The 26852-nt window shown below is 42.5% G+C and overlaps 2 protein-coding genes across 3 annotated transcripts in view; both read left to right on the forward strand.

Moving 5' to 3' along the window:
* sdk2b (sidekick cell adhesion molecule 2b) overlaps positions 1-26852 on the forward strand; it is a 712889-nt gene that overhangs the window by 552574 nt on the left and 133463 nt on the right. The window contains exons 29-34 of one of the 2 annotated variants that reach the window (XM_068004137.1): positions 74-268; positions 1447-1648; positions 7421-7524; positions 17008-17078; positions 17359-17494; positions 21164-21220. In XM_068004137.1, coding sequence (XP_067860238.1) covers positions 74-268; positions 1447-1648; positions 7421-7524; positions 17008-17078; positions 17359-17494; positions 21164-21220 — 765 coding nt within the window. The remainder of the gene's footprint in view (positions 1-73; positions 269-1446; positions 1649-7420; positions 7525-17007; positions 17079-17358; positions 17495-21163; positions 21221-26852) is intronic. The other variant, XM_068004136.1, reaches the window with a different exon arrangement.
* rpl38 (ribosomal protein L38) overlaps positions 1-26852 on the forward strand; it is a 535859-nt gene that overhangs the window by 302821 nt on the left and 206186 nt on the right. The gene's annotated exons all lie outside the window — the stretch shown is intronic.

Consider the following 26852-nt stretch of genomic DNA (forward strand, 5'->3'; position numbering starts at 1 on the left):
CTGTAGTGCGCTCACACTGTTTAATTTCACATACTTTGATCTTATTTTAATATTTAGTCATCTTTTTCCTCAGCTTACCAGATAACTTATCGATTAAACACAAGCAACACAAACACCGCCACAGTGGATGTGTTGAACCCTAGTGCTCGACAATATACAGCAACTGGACTCAAACCAGAGTGCAGCTACGTCTTCCGCATTACAGCTCAGACTCGCAAAGGATGGGGTGAAGCAGCAGAAGCCTTGGTGGTAACAACAGAAAAGAGAGGTAGGTAGGAACAATATAAATAATGCAACTGTTTTTATTTAATGAGAGCAATTCTATGTATTTATCAAAAAACTATTGGCCTCCTGAAAAGTCTATTTTCTATAATGGGTCCGAGACCTTGAAGTGTATTTCAAGCCAGTGACACATTGAAGGGTTCGAATGATAGAAGTGATGAAACGAAATGTTGAGCACTTTATCAATATCAGTTTGTCCCTGGAATCTGCTACTCTCTGGCAACATATGCCTACTTATTATTTTGTAATACATTTCAAATCAAAATGCTGATCGAACAAGAAATTTGGAAACCTGGAAGATAACAAAGCTCAGTGGAAACTTAACAGAATCATGCTGTGTAACTCAAACTGATACAACACCATTCAGAAGTTATGTGAGATTAGCAGTTCACACACGATGGGTTAAAACACTTTTACCCCTGGAACCTGAATTTCAATCCATCTTCAGACTGATAGGATGGAGAGCTCATTCTTCTCTAAAAGTTCCAGCTGAAATCAGTTTGAATGACTTTGAAACGTATTGTCATTCCCTATGGGGAGTTTTTGACTGCGCTGGGAGATGGACATGAGCAGTCCTACCAGGAGGGATTAATGTCCAGAAGAACTGTCCCGCTTGAAAAAGCAAGCCTATGGCAGTGGAAGCTGAGCAGCATTGTTGATTTTAAAAAAATATTCCATGACCGAAACCATTTTGACCTCTCAAACGAAAGGCTGACATCATGGAATTATGAATAACAGGGGGTTGAAACAAAGTTAAAAATCTCTGATTCCTCCTGTGCCCTGCCAAAGAAAATTATATATAACTTTTTAATCATTTCCCCGAGGAACTTTTTCACTTCTGATTTCATAAAATTTCTGTAAAATTTGAGAAATGAAGAGAATTTTTTTTACGCAGCAAGTTGTTATGATCTGGAATGCACTGCCTGAAAAGGTGGTGGAAGCAGATTCAATAGTAACTTTCAAAAGGGAATTGGATAAATAATTGAAAAGGAGAAATTTGCAGCACCATGGGGAAAGAGGAGGGGAGTGGGACTAATTGGATCGCTCTTTCAAAGTGCTGGCACAGACATGATGGGCCGAATGGCCTCCTCCTGTGCTGCATGATTCTATGATTCGCTGAGTAAAAGGCAGCCTGTCCTCTAAACATTTTCATTCTGTCCCCAGCTCACCCGCAACCTCCCAGTAAACCTACCATACAACAGCAGAATGTGCAGGCACGCAGCGTGCTGTTGTCATGGGAACCAGGAAGTGACGGTCTGTCTCCAGTTAGGTACTACACCACCCAAACGCTAGAGCTACCTGGCGGAAACTGGTCACTCCACTCAGCTTCTGTGAGCCACGAATCTACTACATATCTTGTAGACAGGTAAGTGATAGTGTTTACACAGGATGGTCGAGATTTCAAGCGGGTACTGTAACAAAATGGACACATTTCTGTGCTTACTTCATACAGTTGTGAAATATTTAGAGTTAAAATGGATAAAATGAAGAATGGGAGACAGCCTGGTTGGCTGATCTGGAAAATAGTCAGGGTACCAAGCTTTGTTCTAGGTGCTAATTGAATTGTACATGGTCAAGGTATTAATAGGTACTTGGAACCATGATGACTTGAACTTTCCGTATCTGTATTCTACACAATAATTCCTACTATTGCATCTTTAATCATGGGTGATTAACAGCTCTGCCTTCAGAGACCCTTCCACTGGTAGGGGAATTCTACAATTGTCTTTAGTTCTGGCACAAGAAGGTCTACCTGGAGACAAACCTGACCATTTTATCCAAAAGTCATGGCACCTATCAGACTCCGTAAGGAATAAGGAAATTTTAACCCCTCATTGACTGATACTAACTTTATTGTTCTTAAGTATAATACTGATTCAGTTTTTTTCTGTATCATTTAGCTTCTTTTTTAACCTGTAAATAAATCTGATCAAATATTATGGTATAAATGCTTTGTGCTGTTGGTGTGATATTTTCAATCTTCTGGGAAAGACAGGAGAATGTGGTGGGCATCCCATGCGATATCCAATGAAAAGTATACTACAGTTAGCTGTTAGTTGTTATACCTGAGCACACTAACCCACATGTGACACATACAAGGACATAGCTATCAGTCCCTAGGAGTCTCAGTCTGCTTATGGCAACTGCCTTTAGCTATGAACGCAAGGCAAAAATGTTGGGGAAATGGCTAAACCTTAACAAGTAATCCATGTAATGATATAAAACACAGGGATGTAGGTGCCCAGCTTATACATTATATGATAGGGCTTGAAGGAGGCAGAGATATTGATTAATTATACTTTGGACTTAAGGTGCGGCTTTGCATGATTTCCCAAAGTGAACTTCCACTCTTGACTACACTGTTGTAGTGAGATCCAGAGCATAAAGACATACTTTCCTAAGGAAGGAAGACCAGAATCAAGGAGTGAGTCTCCTTAGGCCTAAAAGAACAGCACTAGTAAATGGTTGGGAGTGAGTTTTCAGTCCATCCCTCTCAGTCAGGGAGGCTTCTTATGCAAATAGTCTACAATTGAAAAAACATAAAACTGTTCTAATGCAGTCTCTCCATCTCTCATTTCGGTACCAGTCATTATAGATAACTTGGTTGTCAGATATCTATTAAACACTGACTTATTTGTCTACATAATGAATCCTGCTGTATTGTTTATGGTTTATTAAATTGTGTTTAAGGTCATTTATTAAGTAGTTACTTATGTTTAGATTGACATTTCTATGCTTATATTTATCTTTATTTATAAAGCTTTAGTTAAATCTGATAGCTTGTTGTCAGATGTCCATTAAACACTGACTTATTTATCTACTTAAAGAATCCTGCTGTATTGTTTATGATTAGCTAAATTGCGTATAAGGTCATTTATTAAGTAGTTACTTATATTTAGATTGAAATTTCTATGCTTATTTTTATTCATAAAGCTTTAGTTAAATTCTTTTTTAAAAAATTATCTGCATTTTTTTTACAAAAAAGCTTGCATCCACCACACTTGAGATGTCACACTTGAAAGTATTTTTTTAAACTAAGGAAAGTCAGTCATATGCTGCTGGTTTCTCTAACCTTGATAACCTGGCCGATCTACAGGGTCAAGGGCCAGCAATTTACAGACAGCTGCAAATCTACAGAAAGCTTCCTCAACAATTAGCCTCTAATTGACCTCAGAATGTGCCTATTTAGAACACTTCCTCACAGCAAGTACCTGGGTGTCTTTGTACACCAGTCTGAAAGCAAATATGCAGGTGCAACAAGCAGTTAGGAAGGCAAATGGTATGTTGGCCTTCATGCAAGAGGATTTGAGTACAGGAGCAAGGATATCTTACATGCAGTTATACAGGGCCTTGGTGAGACCACACCTGGAGTATTGTGTGCAGTTCTGGTCTCCTTACCTAAGAAAGGATATACTTGCTATAGAGGGAGTGCAGCGAAGGTTCACCAGACTGATTCCTGGGATGGCAGGACTGTCGTATGAGGAGAGATTGGATCAACTAGGCCTGTATTCACTCGAGTTTAGAAGAATGAGAGGGGATCTCATTGAAACATATAAAATTCTGACAAGGCTAGACAGACTGGATGCAGGGAGGATGTTTCCCTTGGCTGGGGGGGGGGTCTAGAACGAGGGGTCCCAGTCTCAGGATACGGGGTAGGACATTTAGGACTGAGATGAGGAGAAATTTCTTCACTCAGAGGGTGGTGAACCTGTGGAATTCTCTACCACAGAAGGCTGTGGAGGCCAAGTCACTGAATATATTTAAGAAGGAGCTAGATAGATTTCTCGACACAGAAAGCATCATGGGATACAGGGAGAGAGCGGGAATATGGTATTGAGATAGAGGATCAGCCATGATCATATTGAATGGCGGAGCAGGTTTGAAGGGCCGAATGGCCTACTCCTGCTCCTATTTTCTATGTTTCTATGAGCAGTGACCTTAAGGGACAGACCACGTTAAGCACAGCTTCATTTTTGCAGCTGTTCTCCAAATCCCAGACCACCCATGAGCAAAGCCTTGAAAGATCAGCTGTTATGTTAAATCAATAATGCTGATGTTTTTAATTTGGTAACTTCCTGACACAGATCTAAATCCAGATTTGCCCCGAGTTACTAAATCAGGAAAGCTACAGTCAAGGATTATTAAGTACTAATTACTAAGCTTTATTAATAAATGAGATTAGGACTGCTGCACATTTACAGTCACAGATGTTCTTATTCAACTTCTCCTATTCTGCCAGTTGCTGTTGTGTCCAAAAATTGTTTAAATTCTTCTTTGAAAAGAATAATCCATTCGAAGCACAACTTTTAAGATCATGAGCTCTTCCTTATTAAATACAGCTTTAGGTCCAGTTGTGCAACTGTTTTTAAAGAAATGTCAATCTCAGAACAAGGCTGCTTCAGAACAACTTTTTCATTCCAGATCCAGTACACAAACTGTAAGCTTATCGTCTTGCTGATCTTTTTATCCTTGTAACTTTGCCCTAGCTGCTTTAACACTTAGTGCAATGAAATTATGTAAACTTTTTAAAATAAGAAGTGGGAAAAGGTTCAACAAGTTACCATTGGAAAGAACGAGATTGGACATAATTTCACCAGCTTTGGTATCAGCTGGCAGTCAGCTACACTGGGAGAAGTGTTAAGATTATAATTGTGAGGAATGAGCAGTAAATCTCTGATCTTCTATCAACCAAGGCTGCAGATCTCAATAAATATCAAAATCTTGACTGACTGTTGTAGATCTAGATTTAGTAAATCCGAAAAAATCAAATGTCAGGATTGAAAAAAGCTGTTTATAATTGGAAAACAAAGGATTAAGTATTGGAGATTTGTAAACCTGGTTAAGTAAATGTTGACATTGAGTTCAAATCATGGTTTAATCAATACCTGCTTTAAATTAGGTATTATGCAGCAAGTCAGATTCAAATGAGTAGCTAAAAGATAGGTTTAACAAGTAAGTAAATTTTAAAAAAGATTTCTACCTGCTTTGAGTGCATGTGATATGAATGGTAATATATGAAGCTACTGGTTTTAAATAATAAAATTAAAAATTCATAAATAACACGTATAGTAACAAGGTAAATTACAGGAGTATTTGTGAACTGACGTCTTTTTTTCACTTTTTTTCAATTTTCTCCTCTCCCTTTCTCTGGAAGGCATTGACTTCTGCTTTCACAAGCCCTGGCAGCCCTCTGCTACCTCACCCAAGTGACCACTCTTTATTTATGAGTCTGAACAGTGAAAGTCAGTCGGCTATTCTACCAAGTGGAGCATCACAACCAAGCACGATCTTCTTTTCACTCCATGTCCAGATGCATACACTTTCAGCAGATATTATTCAGTAGCAATGAGGAGTTGAAACCCTGGCTAATTTGTTTTTCCTCTCCGAACTAGAGGCTCCGAGGCCAGATATAACACTCTCATTGCCGCTCCTGTTGAAATCAGCTAACTCAGCATAAGTAATGGAAACTAGGACCTTCTGGTCAGTAGGGTCTGTATGAGTACAGGTTATAAATAAAATAAATTCAATTATTTAACAGAAGCACTTATGTTATAACTTGAACTAATTTGATTTGAGCCAAGAAGATCAGGAACATTAAAAAAGAAAATACAAATGCTAAATCCTACAGTTCTTTTCCTGTCCAAAATCAGAGCCAGAGTGTGAGCCAGTCACATTCGTCATGTCAGCATGGTACACAATGCACGAGCTGAAGTCACGGACGCAGTGCACACACACCTCGGGATTCTGCGTGAAGACCAATGAGAATTTGGGTTTTTAAATTTAAAAATTGAGAGAAACTTTTTTTACCGACCCAGCAAGCCCCAACAATCCATGCATTTAATGTGGAAATCGGTTTTAAAAAATGTAACGATTCCCAGTTGTTCTGCTTTTTGACTTCTATTTTTTATTATTTTTGTAAACGAACTTTGGCTATAGTGTTATTGCACGATAGTTGTTCGTTCTTTACAGTAAGACCCCGATATTTAATTGCAATAGCTTGACCTTATGTTGAGCTCTACAGAAGCCACTTGAATTGGTTCAGCCTTTGTTTCTTAGTTCAATAAGTCATCAGCTACATAAACTCACCACATCCTTTTTTGTACAATTATACATTTCTATTCCTGCACTCATGCAGTGCATAACATTAGTCACTATTCAGTGTCATTTAAGTACAGTGAAAAACTGTGTCTTGCCATTTTAATACTGCACCAAAAAGGAGAGAAGGCTTCCTGTGCAGTTTTTAAAAAAAAATACAGTCACTGCTATCTTTTTCTTTTTCTACCGCTGTCTTTTTTTATCCTCCTTTTCTGCCCTTCTCAAACAGATGACTCATCCTATGGTGTAGTTCTGCAGATAGCTCTCCAGAACCTCACTCAAGGGCCCATTCGTGTGAGACAGGATAGTGAATTTTGGCAGGCTGTTTGACCCTGGAGCTGAGCCTGATCCTGCCTTCACTTGGTATCCCCAAATGCAGCCTTTTCAGTCACAGGCAATCAGGAGCAGGATTCTTGGCTAATTTTTTTTCACCCCTACCCTAGTCAAGAGACAATGGGGCCACTGCATTCCTAATAACATATCCCTGCTCAGCATATCTGTGACTGCTCAAGTCAAGACTCAAAAACACTGTAAATGTATTACCTCTTGTGAGTAGGCTAAGAAATCTGGAAAAGTTAGTTTTCTTAGTTTTTGTCTAAGGCCAAAATTGAACAGAGATCAAACAGGTGTGTGTCAAGATGGATCGTGGTTTGAGATGGTGTTAAATGCAGCAAAGTCCATGCATTTCAAATCAGGCAAAGCCAATGACAGGCCATACCAGGAGATCACCGGGAACCTCATTGTTCAGGTGACAACGTGGCATCAGGATCTACCAAGGTCAATTTGCGGATCTTCATGGAAACATCTTGTGCTGGGGAATTAGAAAAAATAAGGGAAAGTTGTTGAGAAATAGCAACGTTTGCTGACAAATGTGACAAGCAAAAATTACATTTACATTAGTCTTTAATGAAGCCAGTTTTATAATCAAGAGTCGGTTACAGAGAACAGATTTTGTACGACGGTTACACTTTTGAGACTCCAAAGATACTTTAATTTGACACTATTGAACCCCAGTGACGTCACATTAATACTTGTTTTACAGGCTGAAGCCCTTCACCTCGTACAAGTTCCGTGTGAAAGCAACTAATGACATCGGAGACAGTGAATATAGCGAGGAGTCAGATTCTGTCACAACGCTGCAGGCTGGTGAGTTTCAGGGTAAACCATGAAGCCAGAGGTAGGATAGGCAAAGTGTTTTACATTATTAATCCTTTTCAGCATTTTTGACAGCATATTTCAAATGGCAATCAATCAAGGGGATACTTTTTAGGAAATGATACGGTAGAATCTCCATTGTCTTTTAATGGAGCCCTCTGGTGGATAATAGAAATTGGCAGATAATCAAATGTCCCTAAATTACACTGCTGATTGCACTTCCTGGATATTTAATGTCCTGATCTCAGTCCTTTTCAGCAGCAACCGCCCCCCCCCTCCCCCTTACCCACCCCCACATTGCTCTGCTCCTGCCTGCAAGATCAACTAGTGCTAAAATAGATTCCCTCAATTGGGTGCACTCTTGCCTCTGGGTCAGAAGGTTGTTTGAGTCTCATATCAAGCTTGAGCACTTAATCCAGGCTTGACTCTCCACCAGAGAACTAAGAGAATGCTGCACCGTCATAGGTACCATCCATTTGATGAGATATTAAACCAAGGTCTTATCTACCTGTTCCGGTGGATGTTTAGGCTGTAATGGAAAGACGGTAGGGTTGGTATTCCTGAAGGATGGGATCAAATGTGACTTTTTCATCCATGCTTATTTAACTTAAATTTAATAAATCTACTGGCTCAGAGTTCACCCACAGACCTGCTTGTGACTCCAGGAACCAAACCAAAATTGATCCCTATAATGCCAATGACTAGTCATCTGATGTCAATATGCATTCCGTTCACTAGCACAAGTACCTATTTTAAATGCATCACCATATCACTGGAACATGAGGTTGTCATTTTGAAAATTACTTGCACATTACTTGGGACAAGCAACAGCTATCCCAAGCTTAAACTCTTTTGCTTTCAGTGTTTGTCTGAGGTCAGAATAAATTTAACTGTCATTTGCATGGGCTCATTGCAGAGAGTGGTGATGTATTTTCATTGTTCTTTCTTCAATGTGGAAATGCATAATTCATGAGCATTGCTGTGAGTAAAGCCCCCTTTATATTACAGACTAATTCAAGCAAAAAGGCTATGGAATATCGTGGGGTGGATTCATCAACACCAGTGTCAGTGGAGGAAAGAACTGCACAAAAACAATCTTGTACAAGTGCAGTTGTTTAAAAGTTGCAGAACACCACTTTCATTTCTGATCACAGACCTTCCCTAATGGATGGAATAGGTCCATTCAGGCCAGTGATACAGTTTTCAAAGCACAGCCCATCTGCTGCCACAGAACGTGACAGCCTGTACTGTCAATAGTAAGCACGTATGTTCACCACTGGCAACGCTGCTGTCTCCCGAGGAGTAAGCAAGCTGCACCTCTTGGGTTGGTTCTCTGTTTTGGTAGCAGCAACACATGCTGCTACTACTACTACAACTTGCATTTATATAGCCCTTTAACGTAAAATAACATCCCAAGGCGCTTCACAGAAGCATGATCAAACAAAAATCAACACCAAACCAAAGAAGTAAATATTAGTATGGGTGACTAAAAGCTTGGTCAAAGGAATGGGTTTTAAGGAGGACAGGGAGGTGGAGAGGCCAATTGGTTTAGGAAGGGAATTCCAGAGCTTAGGGACTACATGGCTGAAGGTACAGCTGCCAATAGTTGGGTGAAGGGAGTGGGATAAGCACAAGAGCCCAGATTTGGAGTAACGCAGAGTTCTTGGCAGGTTGTAGGGTTAAAGGAGGTAACATATATAGGGAGGGCAAGGCTGTGAAGGAATTTAAACACTTAAAATGAGCATTTTAAATTTGACGCATTGGGGGACGGGCAGCCAATGTAGGTCAGCGAGCACAGGGGTGGTGGGTGAGCAGGACTTGGTGCAGGTTAGGATACGGGCAGCAGAGTTTTGGATGGGCTGAAATTTATGGAGGATGGAGGCTGGCCAGCAGAGCATTGGAATAATCAAGACTGGAGGTGGCAACAGTGTAGATGAGGCTTTCAACTGCAAATGAGATGAGATGGGGGTGCAGATGGGCAGCGGTGGCAGTAGGTGATCTTTGTGATGCAGAGAATAACGAATCAGAAGCTCAGCTCGGTTAAATAGGATGCTGAGGTTGTGAACCATCCGATTCAACCTGAGATAGTGGCTATGGCTGGGGGATGGAATCAATGGTGAGGGTGCAGAGTTTGTCATGGGGACAGAAGAGAATGGCTTTGGCCTTCCCAGTATTTAAATGAAGGAAATTTCAGCTCATCCAGAACTGGATGTTGATCAAGCAGTCTGACAACACAGAGACAGTGAGGGGCTAAGAGAGGCAGTAAAGGGGTAGAGCTGGGTGCTGTCCATGTACATGTTAAAGCTGAACTCTTGTCTGTGGATGATGTCACCTAGGGGCAGCATGTATGTGTGGAAGAAGAGGGGACCACGATAGATCCTTGTGGAACTCAAGAGGTAACAGTGTGGGAGTGGGAAGAGAAGCCATTGCTGAAAATGTTCTGGCTACAATTAGGTTGGTAAGATTAGAACCAAGCGAGGGCAGTCCCATTGAGTTGGACAGCAGAGAAGAGGCATTGAAGAAAGATGGTGTGGTTGACCGTGTCAAAGGCTGCAGAGAGGTTGAGAAGGATGATGAGGGATAGTGAACCATGGTCACAGTTGCAGAGGATGTAATTTGTGATTTTGTTTACGGCCATTTCATTGCTGTGGCAGGGGCAGAAATCTGATTGACGAGGTTCAAACGTGGAGTTTTGGGAAAGATGGGCACGGATTTGGGATACGACAATGCTTTCAAGGACTTTGGAGAGGAAAGGGAGGTTGGAGATGGGGCAAGGAATGAGAGGCCGAGGGTGGATTTTTTGAGGAGAGGGTGATGACCACAGGTTTAAAAGAGAGGGGGACAGTAGCTCAGGAGAAGGAACCGTTTACAATTTCAGCTAGCAAGGGGCCAGGAAGAGAAGCTGGGTAGTCAACAGTTTATTGGGAATGAGGTCAAGGGAGCAGAAAGTGGGTTTCCTGGACAAGATGTGCTCAGGGAGGGCATGAGGGAAGATAGGAGAGAAATTAGAGAAAGCTGCTGGTTCATGGTTAGAGTTGGGGCGGGGGGGAACCTTGGGGGAGGTTTGGCTTAGTGGGCAGGGGGAAGGGGGAGGTGCGGCGGAGGCAGGTGAACAGATGGTCTCAAACTTAGTGACAAAGAAGTCCTTGAACTTGTCGCACTTTTTGTTGGAGGTGAAGGTGGAGGGGGCAGGGGAGACAGTTGGTAGTGGAGGGAAAAGAAGCTGGGGGTCATCTTTGCTTTCCAGGGTGATCCTGGAATAGTGAACGGTTTTGGCAGAAGAGAGCAAAACCCGATAGTGCTTGAAGTGGTCCAGCCAGATCTGGTAATGGATGGCTAAACCAGTTGTGCAGCAATCACTCTTAAGTATGTGCCCCTTGGATTTGAGGGAGCGAAGGTGGAGGCCAAACTGGGTGAAAGACCAGGATGGCCGAGAGTTAGGGTTTTACTGAGGACAAAGGATGAAAGATGGAGGTAAAGGAGTGGTTGAGCAGATCGACAGCTGCAGAAGTATTATGGTGAATGGAGGGCCAAGTTGGGAGTTTGAATATGACTTGGGAGAGAATTTATTCCAGGGGCAGACACAGAAGTGGGATTAGAAGGGGATAAGGGATGGGGGTGGTGAAGGTTACAAGGAAGTGGATGGAGATGGCCTTATCCACAATCAAGATGATGGGAGTAGAGAGGCCGCGTGAGATTGCGAGATCAAGGGGGTGACCATTAATATAGGTTGGAGTGTTTAGATGGAGGAACAGCTTAGGGGAGGACAAGAAGGCATTGAAAGCAGAGGAAATAAGGCAAGGTGAGATGAGATGGGGGGTTAACAGCCCTAACACCAAATTTATGATGTATAGAGGGCTATGAAGTGCAATATCTGAGGCTGGATTTTCCAATGAGATGAGCAGGCACAGGTTACTATGGGCAATACATCCACTTGTAGAACAGTTGGTCCATTTTCCACTTTTGCTTTTTGTTACCAGATTAGTGTCCCGGATTTTTGCATATCCAGCTGATTAGGAAACAGTGAAATCTCCTGTTGTTGCCCCACCCAAGTGTGTTATTTAAACACACGCTGGAGTATTCTTGGTACCAGTTTGTCAAATTTCACATTTTATTTTGCACTTTCCTCAACTCTGTAAAGGAAGTACTCAACAACAATGATCAAAAGACTTCAGAACACTTGGTTTTTGGGTCATTGAACAGTTAACATTCCAATAGAAACTGAACAAAATCAGATGTTGGAAAGAAGCAAATTGTTGTGTGGCTGTGCAGCACGTTATCAGCAAAAATCTTTATTTTAAAAAAAAACACACATGCTTTTTTCAAAATATGAATCCCTGTGAATTTGTGGTACAAATAATTAGATAGAGTTTAACAAGTTATTGCTATTTTCTGCCCCACTTTCAATGTTGATAATCACAGGGGTGAAAAGTTAATAGTACTTCGGACTGCAATATTAATGTATTTTGGCATGTATGCAGGAAACGATGCAGCTCATGACCATGTAAAATGTGATAAAATGTAAAATCTGGCCAAAAAATGAATTTAGCAGGAATTTAAAGATGTAAGATTTGATGCAAGATTAAGATAAATGTCAGCATCAAATATTTTAAAGCTTCCTCCACATTTCAAATATTCACTTACCACTATTTATTTTGGACCCTTTCACTTTTGGATGAATTCTTTTTCACCAGGACGCTAATGAAAACATTTATTTTATAATATCTTCAATTGTGATGAAAAAGCAGAAGTTTGCTTTATTCAGCCAATATTGCTGAATGTGCCTTTCTCAGAGGTGTCATTTCCTTCCTCCGTAAAGAGTTCATTTTTTAGGAGAATAGTGGTGAGTCAATTTGTTGTTCTCCTGGTACACCTGCTTGCAGCCATCTTAACAGAAGCCTGAGAGCAGATTGGCTGCCTGCCCTGTCTGTCAAGGACTAGTATACAGCACAAAAGAACCTAAAGAGGAAGAGGGAAAAAAGTATGTGATGGGAAATAGGAAATATTGAATCTGAGCATAGCAAATTACTTTCGAACCCTTCGCTCATGGGTTATGCAGCTTAATGCATAATCTGTTTATTTCAGACATGTTTGGTACTAACTGTGTTATTGCATCAGTCAAAGGGAAAGATAGTATAATGTTTTATCCACGCACTGGAAGTTACTAAATTTAAGACCTGGCAAAACTTGAAAGAAATAGGCACCATAGTAATGAGCAAGGTATGAGGACAATTTATGCATGGCGATGTGCACACTGCTTGGCCGTGCTTGACCAACCTTATTGAATTATTTGAAGAAGGAACAGAAAGGGTAGACAAGGGTAATGTAGTAGATGTAATATATTTGGATTTTCAAAAGGCCTTCGAAATGGTACCGCATAGTAGACTCATGACAGAGGTCAGAGCATGTGGAGTCAGAGGGCAAGTAGCAGAATGGATAGCAAGCCGGCTACAAAACAGAAAACAGAGTAGGGATTAAAGGTAGTTACTCAGACTGGCAAAAGGTGGGAAGTGATATTCCACAAGGATCGGTGCTGGGACCACTGTTGTTCACCATTTACATAAACGATTTGGACTCGGGAATCGGAAATACAATTTCAAAATTTGTGGATGACACCAAATTGGGGGTACAGTTAATACCGAGGAGGACTGCGACAAAATACAGGAAGACATTAATAAACTTGCAGTTGGGCGTGTAATTGGCAAATGAATTTCAATATAGATAAGTGTGAGGTGGTACATTTTGATAGGAAGAATAAGGAGGCCACATACTCCTTGGAAAATAAGAGTCTAAATGGGGTAGAGGAGCAGAGGGATCGGGGGGTACAGATACACAAATCACTAAAAGTAGCGACACAGGTTAATAAGACCATAAAAAAAGCAAACAAAGCACTAGGGTTCATTTCTAGAATTGAAAAGCAGGGAAGTTATAATAAACTTGTACCGAACCTTGGTTAGACCACACTTGGAGTACTGCGAACAGAACTGGTTTCCATGTTATAAAAAAGATATGGAGGGACTGGAGAAGGTGCAAAAAAGATTTAGTAGGATGATACCAGAACTGAGAGATTATACCTATCAGGAAAGATTGAACAAGCTTGGGCTCTTTTCTCTAGAAAAGAGAAGATAGAGGTCTTCAAGATTATGAAAGGGTTTGATAGGGTAGACTTAAAGAAGATGGGCCTGATTTTAGCAGGCCTGCGGGTTTCCGGCGGGTTGGGTTTCGGAAGCGTGGTCAACAGGCTCGGAGAAATGAGTGGGTTGCCCGCGCGATCGTAGCAGGCAACACACTAATAGGAATCAATTACCTGATCCTCCGGGGTCCGCGGCGCTGGCCTGCGCGTCGGGCGGGCTGCGCATGCGCAGTACGATCTGTCAGCTGGAGGCTCTCTAGTTAAAGGGGCAGTCCTCCACTGACAGATGCTGCAACCAATGGAACAAATTGCAGCATGGAGCAGCCCAGGGGGAAGGCTGCTCCCAGTTTAATGATGCCTCACCCCAGGTATCATCAGATGGGGTGAGGAGGAGGGGGAGGACACAGATCTTCCACCCGGCGGTCGGGAGGAAGCGGCCTGCCTCTGCCACCAAGAAGGCCTGGCTCGAGGTGGCAGAGTGTGTCACCTGCGCCACCAACATATGGCCCACCTGCATACAGTGCAGGAGGCGCTGCAATGACCGCAGTAGGTCAGCCACAGTGAGAACACAAAGTCTTTCCCCTACACTCCGTCTGCCACATCACTGCCCCCACCCCACATCTCCTTCGGCACCGCCAACACTACTCTGTCACATCACCCTTCATACCCACTCAAACCCCATCCTCATCTTACCTCCACCTACTCACCTCGCCAGTACTCATCCTGCCACTAACACGCAACCCAATCCTCATACAATCTCATTGCTCCATCCCATACTCACCCTCTCGTGCATCTCCCTCACGGCCAGCCTCACTCAACCTGCCACCACCTGTGCTGCAGCCACAGGGCATGCATCACATATGTGCAGTAGGCAGCGTAAGGCAAACGTGTCGTGAGCATGAAGGGGGTGCACAAGGGTGTCGGAGGGTTTGTCATGGGTGTTACCTATATTGAATTTCAGAGCAACAAACAGCACACATTATATTGACACCACCACTGCCACGTCTCCGCGAATCCTGTCCGCTGTGTCCAATAATGCCCGCTCCTGGGTATCACTATGAGGACCCACCACTGATGCCACCCATCGTGTTACTGCAGAGTAGGTGCAGGTGTATTTGCAGGGCTCATCTGCGCAGACGACTGAGAGACATCGGCGGTGTTGCCGGCTGCACCCTGGAAGGATGCGGAGGAGAAGGTGTGGAGGGCAGTGGTGACTTTGACAGCGACAGGTAAGCAGTTGGTGCTGGGGCCAGCCAGGAGCAGCTCGGCATGAAAGAGCCTGCAGATCTCCACGACTACATGTCGAGCGAATCTGCGCCTCCGTGTGCACTGCTGCTCGGAGAGGTCCGGGGAGCTGCGCCTCGGTCTGTGGACCCTGTGGCGAGGGTAGTGGGGTAGTGCCCTCTGCGATGCGTCTCTCTCTGCGGTAGCCCTCCCTCCTGCTGTGCAGGTGGGCGTGCAACAACACCGTGTTGGGGGGCTCCACGTCTCTGCGGCGGACGGCGTGGACTGCGAGGCTGCTGGGGCTGGTCATTTTGTTCGTCCTCCGAGGGTGTCCACACACCACCCATCTGGCAGGTGTTGGTCTGAGTGGTTGTGCAGGGTAGGTGGGTGGTTCCTCGGACTGGGGCTGCGGTTTCGTGTCGGTCTGTCCTCTGGCTTGGCGGGGGGTGGTGGGGGGCAGGGGTTGCCCTATGTGACGCGGTGGCCTCCTGCGTGGGTGAGGGCTCTCCCCCGTGGAGCGCACCTTGGCACCTGCCACAGGCTGCTGGCTGCAACACGTCTGGTTGGAGAGAGACTGTTTCACCCAGTGTGGGAAACTCACTGCCTTGAACCTAAAATCCCACACTTCCTCTTTTGACAGCTGCTTCAGCTCATTAACTGACCTCAACAAGCAAGGTAAGTACTCTCAAGTGGAACCCCGCTGGCTTTAATTGCCTGCGGGATTCCCACCAGCGGGGCTTGCGCGCGCAGCCCCGCACGTCAGCGCGGTACCCGGAAGTGGCCGGGATTTCGTCGCGATCCGGTCACGTGACCGGATATCGGGATTTTCGGGGCCCCCCCGCTGGAAACCCGCCGGAAACCCGACGCCAAAATCGAGCCCAATGTTTCCACTTGCAGGGGAGACCAGAATTAGGGGCCATAAATATAAGATAGTCACTAATAAATCCAGTAGGGAATTCAAGAGCAACTTCTTTACCCAGAGTGGTTAGAATGTGGAACTGGCTACCACAAGTAGCAGTTGAGGTGACAAGCATAGATGCATTTTAGGGGAAGCTAGATAAACACATGAGGGAGAAAGGAATAGTAGGATATGTTGATTGTGTTAGATGAAGAAGGGTGGGAGGAGGCTCGTGTAGAGCATAAACACTGGAATGGACCTGTTGAGCTGAATGGCCTGTGCTGTACATTGTATGTAATTCTATGCCTTCTACAGGACTATGACTGTGATGAGACAGTACAGGTTTGGCTTTGTACAAACTTGTAAAAGAAGAATGAAATGAAATCCATTGATGGCTCAGTTGATAAAGCCTGAGCCATACAGACCAGAAGATCCTAGGTTCAATTTTGAGTGTGAGTTGACTTACCTCAACTGGAGTGGCAGTTGGGGTGCTACAATTGGCCTCAGCACCCCTGAAATCAAGAGAAATTTAGCCAGGTGAACCATTCTTAGGCACTATCCAGTACATGTGGAAAGTACATGTGAATGGACATCAGATGAGAACAGGATTGTGCTCGACTGCAATGCCTGCCAACATTCCCTGTCTCCCGTCACATATGAAGAATGGTCACTTGGGCAAGGTGACCAGCACCTATGGAATCACACTTCAGCAGGAGACAATGCCTTTAGGAAAAAAGGAGGGGAGAAAATTGCAATTTTTTAAAAAGGGAACACTGGAAAATATAGGAGACATTTTAGCAGCATACTGAGGAAGTGCAGTTTTATAGACCTTCAAACTTTCGCCTAAAGGAGGAGACACATGAGATGACAAATCTTGCGGCTATACATGCTTAATCTAATACAATTGTAAACAATTTTACAACACCAAGTTATAGTCCAACAATTTTATTTTTAATCCCACAAGCTTTCGGGGGCTTCCCCCTTCCACACCGCCTGAGGAAGGGGGAAGCCCCCGAAAGCTTGTGGGATTAAAAATAAAATTGTTGGACTATAACTTGGTGTTGTAAAATTTTTTACAATTGTCAACCCCAGTCCATCACCGGCATCTCCACATCATAATCTAATACAAGTATCATCTGCAATGTTTCTGCATAGGTCTGTGATTAACGTCACAATGCTGTCAAAAGGCTTTCAACAAAAGCTTAATTTTGTATTGCAGCACCAGATGAGGCACCTGAAATTCTCTCCGTGACACCACATACCACAACCTCGGTAATGATTCGTTGGCAGGTGAGTTCGAGATACTTCAGTAAAACTGGCCCCATTCCATTTTTCTACTCTGTAATTTGATTCCATAAGTAGCATGTGGCCAATCTAGTGTTAATTCCTCTGATTTATTGTGAAATAAGGCCATGGCACACTTATTTGTGAAATTATTGGAGTGTTGATTTTAAACCGTGCTGTGTTATACTGCTGCAGTGTACCAAAATGGAAACATGTGGAATAGAACTTATTGGCAGCTCACCACCCCAAAGAAATTGCTTGTTGACGATACTTCCTTTCCCCAAAGCCACCCGCAGAAGAGAAGATTAATGGAATCCTCTTAGGATACCGGATTCGCTACCGAGAACTAGTTTATGACAGTTACAGAAGTTTTACCCTTCGCAGTGTGAGCAATCCCAATGCTAAATGGTCCGAACTCACACGTAAGTCTGTTTCATCTTCATAGTGTTGTACCGGCATACAGGTCGCCTCTCTGTTTCTCTATACAATGTACTGTTGTTTTATTAATTTGTTATGGATTTAGCCTGGCACTTTCAGTTCTAATTCCCCTACACAAGCATGTACAGTTTGTTCCAGTTAATAAGTTCCTTCCAGGGAATTGGGTGATACAGCATGTTGCAATACTGTACTTTCACTTCTGGGGCAAACGTCCAATTTAAACTGGGACAGAGGTGACTGAAGGTCCCCCCTCAATCGTGGTTGTAATAGCCTCTAAACTAAATGAGTTTAAGCAGTCTTTCAGTTGGTGAGAATGATTTTGTGAGATGGCATGCTTTTTGCAGGAAATGCAGTCCTTGTTGACATCACTTATCATCCCAAAATACTTCAATTGAGTTTTGCTATGTATTGCAGCCACAGGAATAAGAAGTAGCAGAGAAAACTTCAAAGGAAAAAATGGAGAGAAATGTGATTCACGTAATACATGGATAGAATTATCCACTTAGATCTAATTCTTTTCAAATTATTAGCATTTATGTCATTCCTAAAGCTCAAAAGAAGTAATTTAAGACTTGAGTTCATGTTTGAAATAAACTGGCTTTTAAAATCATCTATTTGAATTGGAAGTCTTATGAAAATGTACCAAACATTACTAAACAAAGTAGTAAAACTGAGGTTAGTGGGGATCAGGGGGAAAACTTTACAGTGTTTGGAGTCATAACTGGCCCAAAGGAAGATTGTTGTGGTTGTTGGCCAGTCATTTCAGCCAAAAACATCACTGCAGGAGTTCCTCAGGGCAGTGTCCTAGGCCCAACCATCTTCAGCTGCTTCATCAATGACCTTCTGTCCATTATAAGGTCAGAAGTGGGGCTGTTCTTTGATGATTGCACAGTGTTCAACTCCATTCATAATTCCTCAGATAATGAAGCAGTCCATGCCTGCATGCAGCAAAACCTGGACAGCAACCAGTGACAAGTAACATTCACCACATAAGTGCCAGGTAATGACCATCTCCAACAAGAGAGAGTCTAACCACCTCCCCTTGACATTCAATGGCATTACCATCAACGAGTCCCCAACCATCAACATCCTGGGGGTCACCATTTACCAGAAACTCAACTGGACCAGCCACATAAATGCCGTGGCTACTAGAGCAGGTCAGAGGCTGGGTATTTTGTGGACCTCCTGGCACCTTAAAGCCTCTCCACCACCTACAAGGCACAAGCCAGGGTGTGATGGAATTCTCACCACTTGCCTGGATGGGTGAAACTGCAACAACATTCAAGAAGCACGACACCATCCAGGACAAAGCAGTCCGCTTGATCGGCACCCTGTCCAGTACTTTAAACATTCACTCCCTAGATCACTGGCGCACCGTGGCTGCAGTGTGTACTATCTACAGAATGCACTGCAGCAATTCACCAAGGCCTCTTCAACAGCACCTCTCAAACCCGCAACTTCCACCACCTAAAAAGGGAAGAGTACCAGGCCTGTGGGAACACCAACTCCAAGTTCCCCTCCAGGTTACACACCATCCTGACTTGAACATATATTGCCATTCAAATTGTTGCTGGGTCAACAGTCCTGGAACTCCCTACCAAACATCATGGGCAATAAATGCCAGCCTTGCTGGCAATGCCCATGTCCCAAGAATGGATTTTAAAAACAACTCGCGATCTACCCAGCACCAAAATACTTCCTGCAGTAAAGCTTCTTTATGACTTTTACATCTGCGTCCAACAGTGGTTATATTAGCATTGGAGTGGGGATTGGGTTGAACATCATTCTTTCATCTTTCAAAACAGACTGGAGGAGTCAAAGACTCTTTTCTATTATTTCTCTATTGTTTCCTAATGAAGTGAGTTTGGGTCAAACTCAATCCAGTTTCGAGTCAGAACGAGTACACAAAATAAAGCCGGCCATAGTTTTTTTTTAATTGATAAAACCTTGGTGAAAGGCCATAATACTGGACACTACCAAGGATGAAAAAAATATAATCCAAGGGAAAATAGTGTTTGGATGATGCCAAGTTTGGGATTTCAACGCTTGAAGAGTGTAGAAGGGAGGACAGAACGAGGGGAAATTAGTTTTGAGGCGCTAGCAAAGAATGAGATTTCTTTCTCTCATAGAAAGAGAAAGGATTGTGCTGTGAGCATTGATTTCAACACAGTGAGGATGCAGGGAGACAGTTGAGCATGTAGCACAGTTTATTTTCAGTTTAAGAGGAACAAGAAAGAAAATAAGCACAGCACTGTCAATAGCAAAATAATTATGCATGAATTGGCACTAAGTTGGCATTCTCACTGAGGGAAACAAAACGGGTGCGTGCTATATATGGGTGTCGCACTATTGCAGTTGGGGCGGAGGCACGTTGCTGGAGAAGTGTTAAAGGAAGCATTCCTCCATCTTACCTATGCTGTATTGACCCATGAGTACTTGATGCTAACACTGGTGAAATAAGTGGGAAAACGTCTCATTCCCCTACACTGAAAATTCTTACCTTGATGAACACAGACTCTCCCAAGTTTTGTTTTACAGTAGTAATACTGTAGTTATTTATTTACATTTGTGCACAAAGAAAGTTGCCTCACTCCATGTGATGTTTTACCATTGTGACCACCCTCACCCAATACAATCTAGGGAAACAGAATGTAAAGCATTTTGATACCTTTGTAATAGTTGCACATATGAAAGCTCTACTGTTGCAACATAGTCAGATCAATATACATTAATCCAAAAGAAGCAAATGTTTAACATTACAATTTGTTCACCCTTTGTTTCTGATCACATCCTGCTGTTGCTTTCAGATCCAGATACGACCAATATATTTGTCCATACAATGTGTTTTATGTAGCAAGATACAAGTATCTTATAACATCTGCAGATTATTAGCGTTTCAGTACATTTAAATGCACTTAGTGTTTTTCTGTGATCATTGAGATCTTCCCATCTATTGTCTCCTTTAACACGTGACTTAAACTGTTGCAGATACACACAGAGGAACTGAAGCAGCTTAATAGGCCTCACTCAACACACTAATGTAGAATCAATTGTAAACAATTTTACAACACCAAGTTATAGTCCAACGATTTTTATTTGAAATCTACAAGCTTTCGGAGGCTTCCTCCTTCCTCAGGTAAGAAGGAGGAAGCCTCCGAAAGCTTGTAGATTTCAAATAAAAATCGTTGGACTATAACTTGGTGTTGTAAAATTGTTTACAATTGTCAACCCCAGTCCATCACCGGCATCTCCACATAATGTAGAATCACCTTATGAACTCCACCATACACGCCATGTAGTACAGGCTTTATATCCAACAAAGAAATGGCTACAATATAAACAGAAAATTGTATTGGTGACGTGTATTATAATTACTGTTTAAATAACCATTGTGTAGCATATTGACACCAGTGTGGTATCCCACATGTCTCATTATATTCATAGCTTGCAGTTTGTTGCCTGTGTTTTTTACCATGTCTGAGTTTTGTTTCAATAACACTGCATTAATTCCCAATAACCAGCACAATGCTATTAATGTGTTATTCAATTATGCCTGCTGCTGCTTAAATGAATGTTACTTGATTGATGTTTTTGTTCACTAATATTCACTGTTCATTGTAACCTATCTCTTCACTCTATCACACCTCCTGTAGCAGTGTATAATGTTCGGAACCTGAGTGACTCCACACTAGCACAATATGAGCTGGACAGTAAGTCAACTTTCTTATTCTTTTCTTTTATGTAGTTTTCTTTTTTTACCCCATTTTCTCCCCTTTTCTCTCCTCCTAAGCAGGGATATAGTTCCATGACTGCCTGCAGCCGTTTGGTATCTCATGCAAATAAGTATTCTTCAAGTCAGAGCCTACACAGGGAGTGTCAGCACATAATTTGATTGTGCTTCATGACTGGAGAATGTTACAGACCCTGGCTGATAACCCACCTCCCTAACCATGAACAATAAGACCAGATTTAGTCCCCCCCACTGTTAGCTGAGCTGAGCTAACTCAGCATTAACCTGGTGCAAATCTGGGACCTTCCTGATCTGCATGGCTCAGTTTCATACTGTGCAGTGCATCTATCCAGAGAGCCATCTGGGAGCTCGAAATTTCTCATTCAACTCTTAATACTAAGAGTAGCTTGTGATAAAATAAATAGCAAGTTAAAAGCCCATCGTATGATGCTGCTTCATGAAGGAGGAACTGGTTGGTATTTTCCTGGTTAGTTTAGCCAGCAAACTGTTCAGTGTTTTTCTTTTGCATCTTATTGCCAACGTTCTTCTATGCTAGTAACTCATCATTTGGCATTTTAGAGGGAGAAGGCATATTGATAGAGCATTTTGGGGCACCAATGCACAATTTAAAGTTATGGTTATGATGGAATTTGGGTTCATGTTTGGAGCCCCTCACACCACTGAATTCAGCACTTAACATTTCAAAACACTGTGGAACAGCAATAAACAAAGCAAACAATACTAAATTATATTAAACAAAAAAAGAAAGGACATGCTGGAAACGCAACAGCAGGTCAGTCAGCATCTGTGGAGAGAATAGACTAGTTAATGTTGCAGATACACACCCTTCTCGCAAAATTAAACTATATTACTAGATCAATTGACCATAAGTTGGACTGTACAGTGCTATTGTCAGACCACTTCTCAAGTACTGTGTTCGGTTTTGGTCACCAAACATAAGGAAGAAGAAAAAGTAATATCTGGACCCTTCTTACGCACCTCCCAAAAGCATGTTCAAAGTTTAACAAATGTAGACCTAGGAATGGATTGCTTTCATTTCTTCTTAGCTATAAATGATGACTAGGAAAGCAAGTGGGCGACCTGCTTCTAGGAAGCTGTGGTAGGGAAGAAAGTACTTTATCAAAGAGATTGCTTAAACCTTCATACGAAAAGAAATCTTGTAAGGATATTGTTTCTTCATGTGAAGAAACAAAATCACTTAAAAATTACAGCTCACATTACAGCTGCACTATCTTTTAAATTTCTAATTTTTCAATGCAGAGCATGGGAACACCAGGGTTGACTCTGAGCCTCAGTTGATGCTCATACTTGATCTTCTCCACGGCCACATACTACCACTGTTAAACAGGTTCTCAGGCATATCTGTGAATACAAGGTGCAAGGTGCCTCGTCACTGGGTGGGAGGAAAATTGGCTTTGATTTCTACTTGAAATTGGCCTACTTGCTGCTTTGGATCACACTTCAGCAGCCTCTGGGCGCAAAGCATCATTGTTCACAGGCCATGTAGATGCGCTTAGTGAAACGCACTAAAATGAAATAATTAAAAAGAACGTTAAGAAACTTGGCCTCATTTGAGAAATTTAAGTTGCTTGAAAGATGAGAAGAACATTAAATAGTTTGCAACTCAAATCCAAACCAGGCCTTAATCCCCCACTGATCTAATCTGCTTATCCATCATCAGACATAAACATTTATAATGCTTCACATGCTATCATTTAAATCCTGTATAAATCACTATTAATTGCTGCACATTAAACCTTAACATTTGAGAAAGTTCATATCAATTTTTTTCTCCTCCTGCCTGAAGCCCTTGACTCCATGCTGATATACAGTTACACTGGTGCCAGTATCTTGCCTAAATGGTGGTCATTCATGTGTGAGCCTTGACAGTGACGGTTAAATAGCTTGCTGACAATCGGGTGCACCATGGCTGAACTCAATCCTGTCCTCACCTGACGTTCACAAATTACACTTCCAGCAGAGGTCACGGGTTAGCATCTGGAATGGGAGCCCTGGCCGTTTCTCCCTTCTTCTCTAATCTAGGGGTGCTGATGCCAATTGTGGCACTTCTGCTGTGTGGCACTTGTCTACTTTTAATCCATCTTAAACTCTACCTTACACAATGTCTTGTGCTTAAACCTGGAGAAATATGTTGTACTGTATGTTATCTGTTTAATGTTTAATTTTTTTCCTGATTCATGAATTGCGTGTGGGTAAACCCTGTTCTTATGAGCTTTCTTACTGGTATCTAATAACAAGTACCTCACACACAGTTTCAACCCTTTCAGATCCTGAGGCTTTTGGAATGTTCATATTAGAGGAAAAAAAACTCAATACATTTTCCATTTTGACAAATAAAATTCCCCTTTGATTTTCCTTCAGCGGTATGCACCTTCCCCAGCTGAAAGAGTTCGGCAAGAGACCTCTTCCATGTTCCTTGCATGTGACACCGTGTAACTGGAGATGTGGGACAGAGGCCAACTATCAGCATTAGCTTGAAAACGGTTGGCAGTGACAGTAAATAAGGGTGTCAGTTTTATCATCCATTGAGTTGGAGCACTTGCCCTTGTGTATCACCTTATCGAGTATTGTGGCTCAGAACTCCTCACTAAGGTGGATAAGTTTGAATGGCTGAGCAGCTCTAGGGTTTTTACCCTTGCAGCATTCTGGCTGGAATTTGAGTGCTCAGTAATTAACCAAGTTAAGAAATTTAAACGTAGCACTATTAATAAATTCAGAAAGGGTAAAATCAAAACTAAAACTAAAGCAAGAAACACAATTAACAAGCCTTTACCTGAATGCTAGAAGCAATTGGAATAAAATGCTGGAATTGGAAGCATATGTCATGAAAAAAATATGAATTCACAGGCATCCTGGAAGCATAGTTCACCACAGAAGATGGAAATGATTTCAATTTGCAGAGTTATAGATTGTACAGGAAAGATAGAGATGATAGGAGAGGTTGCTTTGTACATACAGAAGAATCTGGGTTTAAAGGAAGTTGAAGCCAATCTCAAGGGAAGGGAAAAATGAAGCAGCCGGGTTGGAATTAAAAACTGGCAGAGGACTGGGTTAATAATTTAGATCTGTTACAGACCCCGGGGATGATTTTCAAATGCCAGCTGCCCGTTTATTGCATAGTTAAAAATCGGGGAGGGGGGCGAGAACCTCATTGATGCCAAGGCCCACCTTGTGCACAGGATGCACTGCAGCAACTCGCCAAGGCTTCTTCGACAGCACCTCCCAAACCCGCGACCTCTACCACCTAGAAGGACAAGGGCAGCAGGCACATGGGAACAACACCACCTGCACGTTCCCCTCCAAGTCACACACCATCCCGACTTGGAAATATATCACCGTTCCTTCATTGTCGCTGGGTCAAAATCCTGGAACTCCCTTCCTAACAGCACTGTGGGAGAACCGTCACCACATGGACTGCAGCGGTTCAAGAAGGCGGCTCACCACCACCTTCTCGAGGGCAATTAGAGATGGGCAATAAATGCCGGCCTTGCCAGCGACGCCCACATCCCGTGAACGAATAAAAAAAAAAGTTCAGGCATGCCTTTAAATGAATGAGCAGACTACCTGTCTGAAACAGGCGTACAGCTGCTTAAGTACACAAATCAGGGTCCTACAACCGATTGCAAATTTCAGCTACAAGTGGGTGAAGCAGGAGGGCTCCACCAGAGCCCACAAAATTGCTCCGGCCCATTGCCACCCCCACCTCAGCCCATCCTGCTGGCCAATTTATGCCTTCCCCGACCAGAGAGCTGCACGCTGGCGCCCACAGCTCTCCAGCGATTTTTAAAATGAGGCCCGAACCCAAATCTGTTTCGGGTCTCCCAAAACTGGCTTTCAGCAGGAAGCTTCATGCAGAAATTTCAGGCGGAAGTCGAATTCCTCCCCCCTCCTGATTTCAAATGAAAGAAGATGACTGCATTTTATGTGATTGGATTAGAAGGGTTTGTACATTTAATAATGCAATATTGGGTGATTGCAGCCACCTAACTAACTGGGAATGCCCAAACGGAAGTGAGACAACAAAATCTACACAGATAAATGAGATGCCAGAGTACTTTTTGGCACAATATGTCATGGACCCACTAGGGGGAACTCACATCTAGATGTGTTTCTTCAAAGCAGTCAGGATGGCATCAACAATTTAGAAGTAATGGAGCTGTGGCAACATATGACCATAATATGATCAAATCTGAGATCATCTGCCAGTCAGTGCCAGTAGGAACCAAGAAAGAAGTATATGATATCAAGATCGAAGACTTTAAAGGCATGAGGATTGGATTACAAGAAATTAAAATTGAGGCATCAGTCAAGGAAGAATTGAAAACTTTTAAAGCTGTATTGTCAAGTATGCAAGATAAGTGGAAAGCAGGGAAATGTGTAAACTAAATGAGCAATCTCCTATTCCAAGGGTGTCAGAATCAACCCCGAAAGTGACCGAAACCATCCGATGGAAATTACCATCCACTACCCAGCCAAAATGTATGAACAGGGAAATCAAAATAGAGATAACAAAGAAAAATGTATTACATAAAACCTTCAGAGAACAGGGACAGGATGAACTTCAGAAGGAACATAAGGAAATATCAAAATGGGTTTTAAAAAAAGGTACTGGGGTGCAGAAAGGCCACTGGAGAGAAATATAGCAAAGGACATTAAACACAATGAGAAAACCCATTTTTCAGCATCATAATAGTAGAAGAATGGTTCAGGAAGAAGTTATATTTTTAAAAGATAAAAACGATGGAATAATTGAGGATGAAGGGAAAATAGTTGAATTACTTGCTGGTTATTTTCTACACGTGTTCACCAGGGATGAAAATATTGGTTTGCTATCCAATTATTGTGCTACAAAGCATATCATAGAATATTTTGAAATGAGTAAGGAGAAGGTGCTTGATAAAGGAAGGCATTTATCTATTGGCTTATCATGTGCTTCAACCATGCCAAAGTGCTTCACACACAATGAATTACTTTTTGCAGTGACTGTTGTTTTGTAGGTAAGTACAGCAGTCAATTTGCGCACTGCAAGATCCGACAAACAGCAGGGTGAATGACTGGTTAATTTGCTTCTTTTTGTGACGTTGGTTGAGGGAACATTGTTGGTCAGGATACCTACAGAAGTCCTTGCTAGTCTTTAAATAGAGTCAAGGGATCTTTAAAACCACTTAAACCACAAGATCAACTTTCTGACTTAGAGGTGAGAGTGTTACCAACTGAGGCAAGCTGTTTGCTGACAAGTTACATGATCAACAAAGCCCCTGGTCTTGGTGGCAAATATTCTAAGATGCTAAAGGAGACCAGGGCGGAAATTTGAAGAGAACTGGCAACAGAAAATGGAAGATTTGTTGGGCAATGAGAAGGTTTCTGCAGGATGTGGAGATGCCGGTGATGGACTGGGGTGGACAAATGTTAGGAATCTTACAACACCAGGTTATAATCCAACAGTTTTATTTGAAAATCACAAGCTTTCGGAGCTTCCCTCCTTCGTCAGGTGTGACGAAGGAGGGAAGCTCCGAAAGCTTGTGATTTTCAAATAAAACTGTTGGACTATAACCTGGTATTGTAAGGTT

This window comes from Heptranchias perlo, chromosome 23 (genome assembly GCF_035084215.1).
Source record: "Heptranchias perlo isolate sHepPer1 chromosome 23, sHepPer1.hap1, whole genome shotgun sequence".
Taxonomy (NCBI): domain Eukaryota; kingdom Metazoa; phylum Chordata; class Chondrichthyes; order Hexanchiformes; family Hexanchidae; genus Heptranchias; species Heptranchias perlo.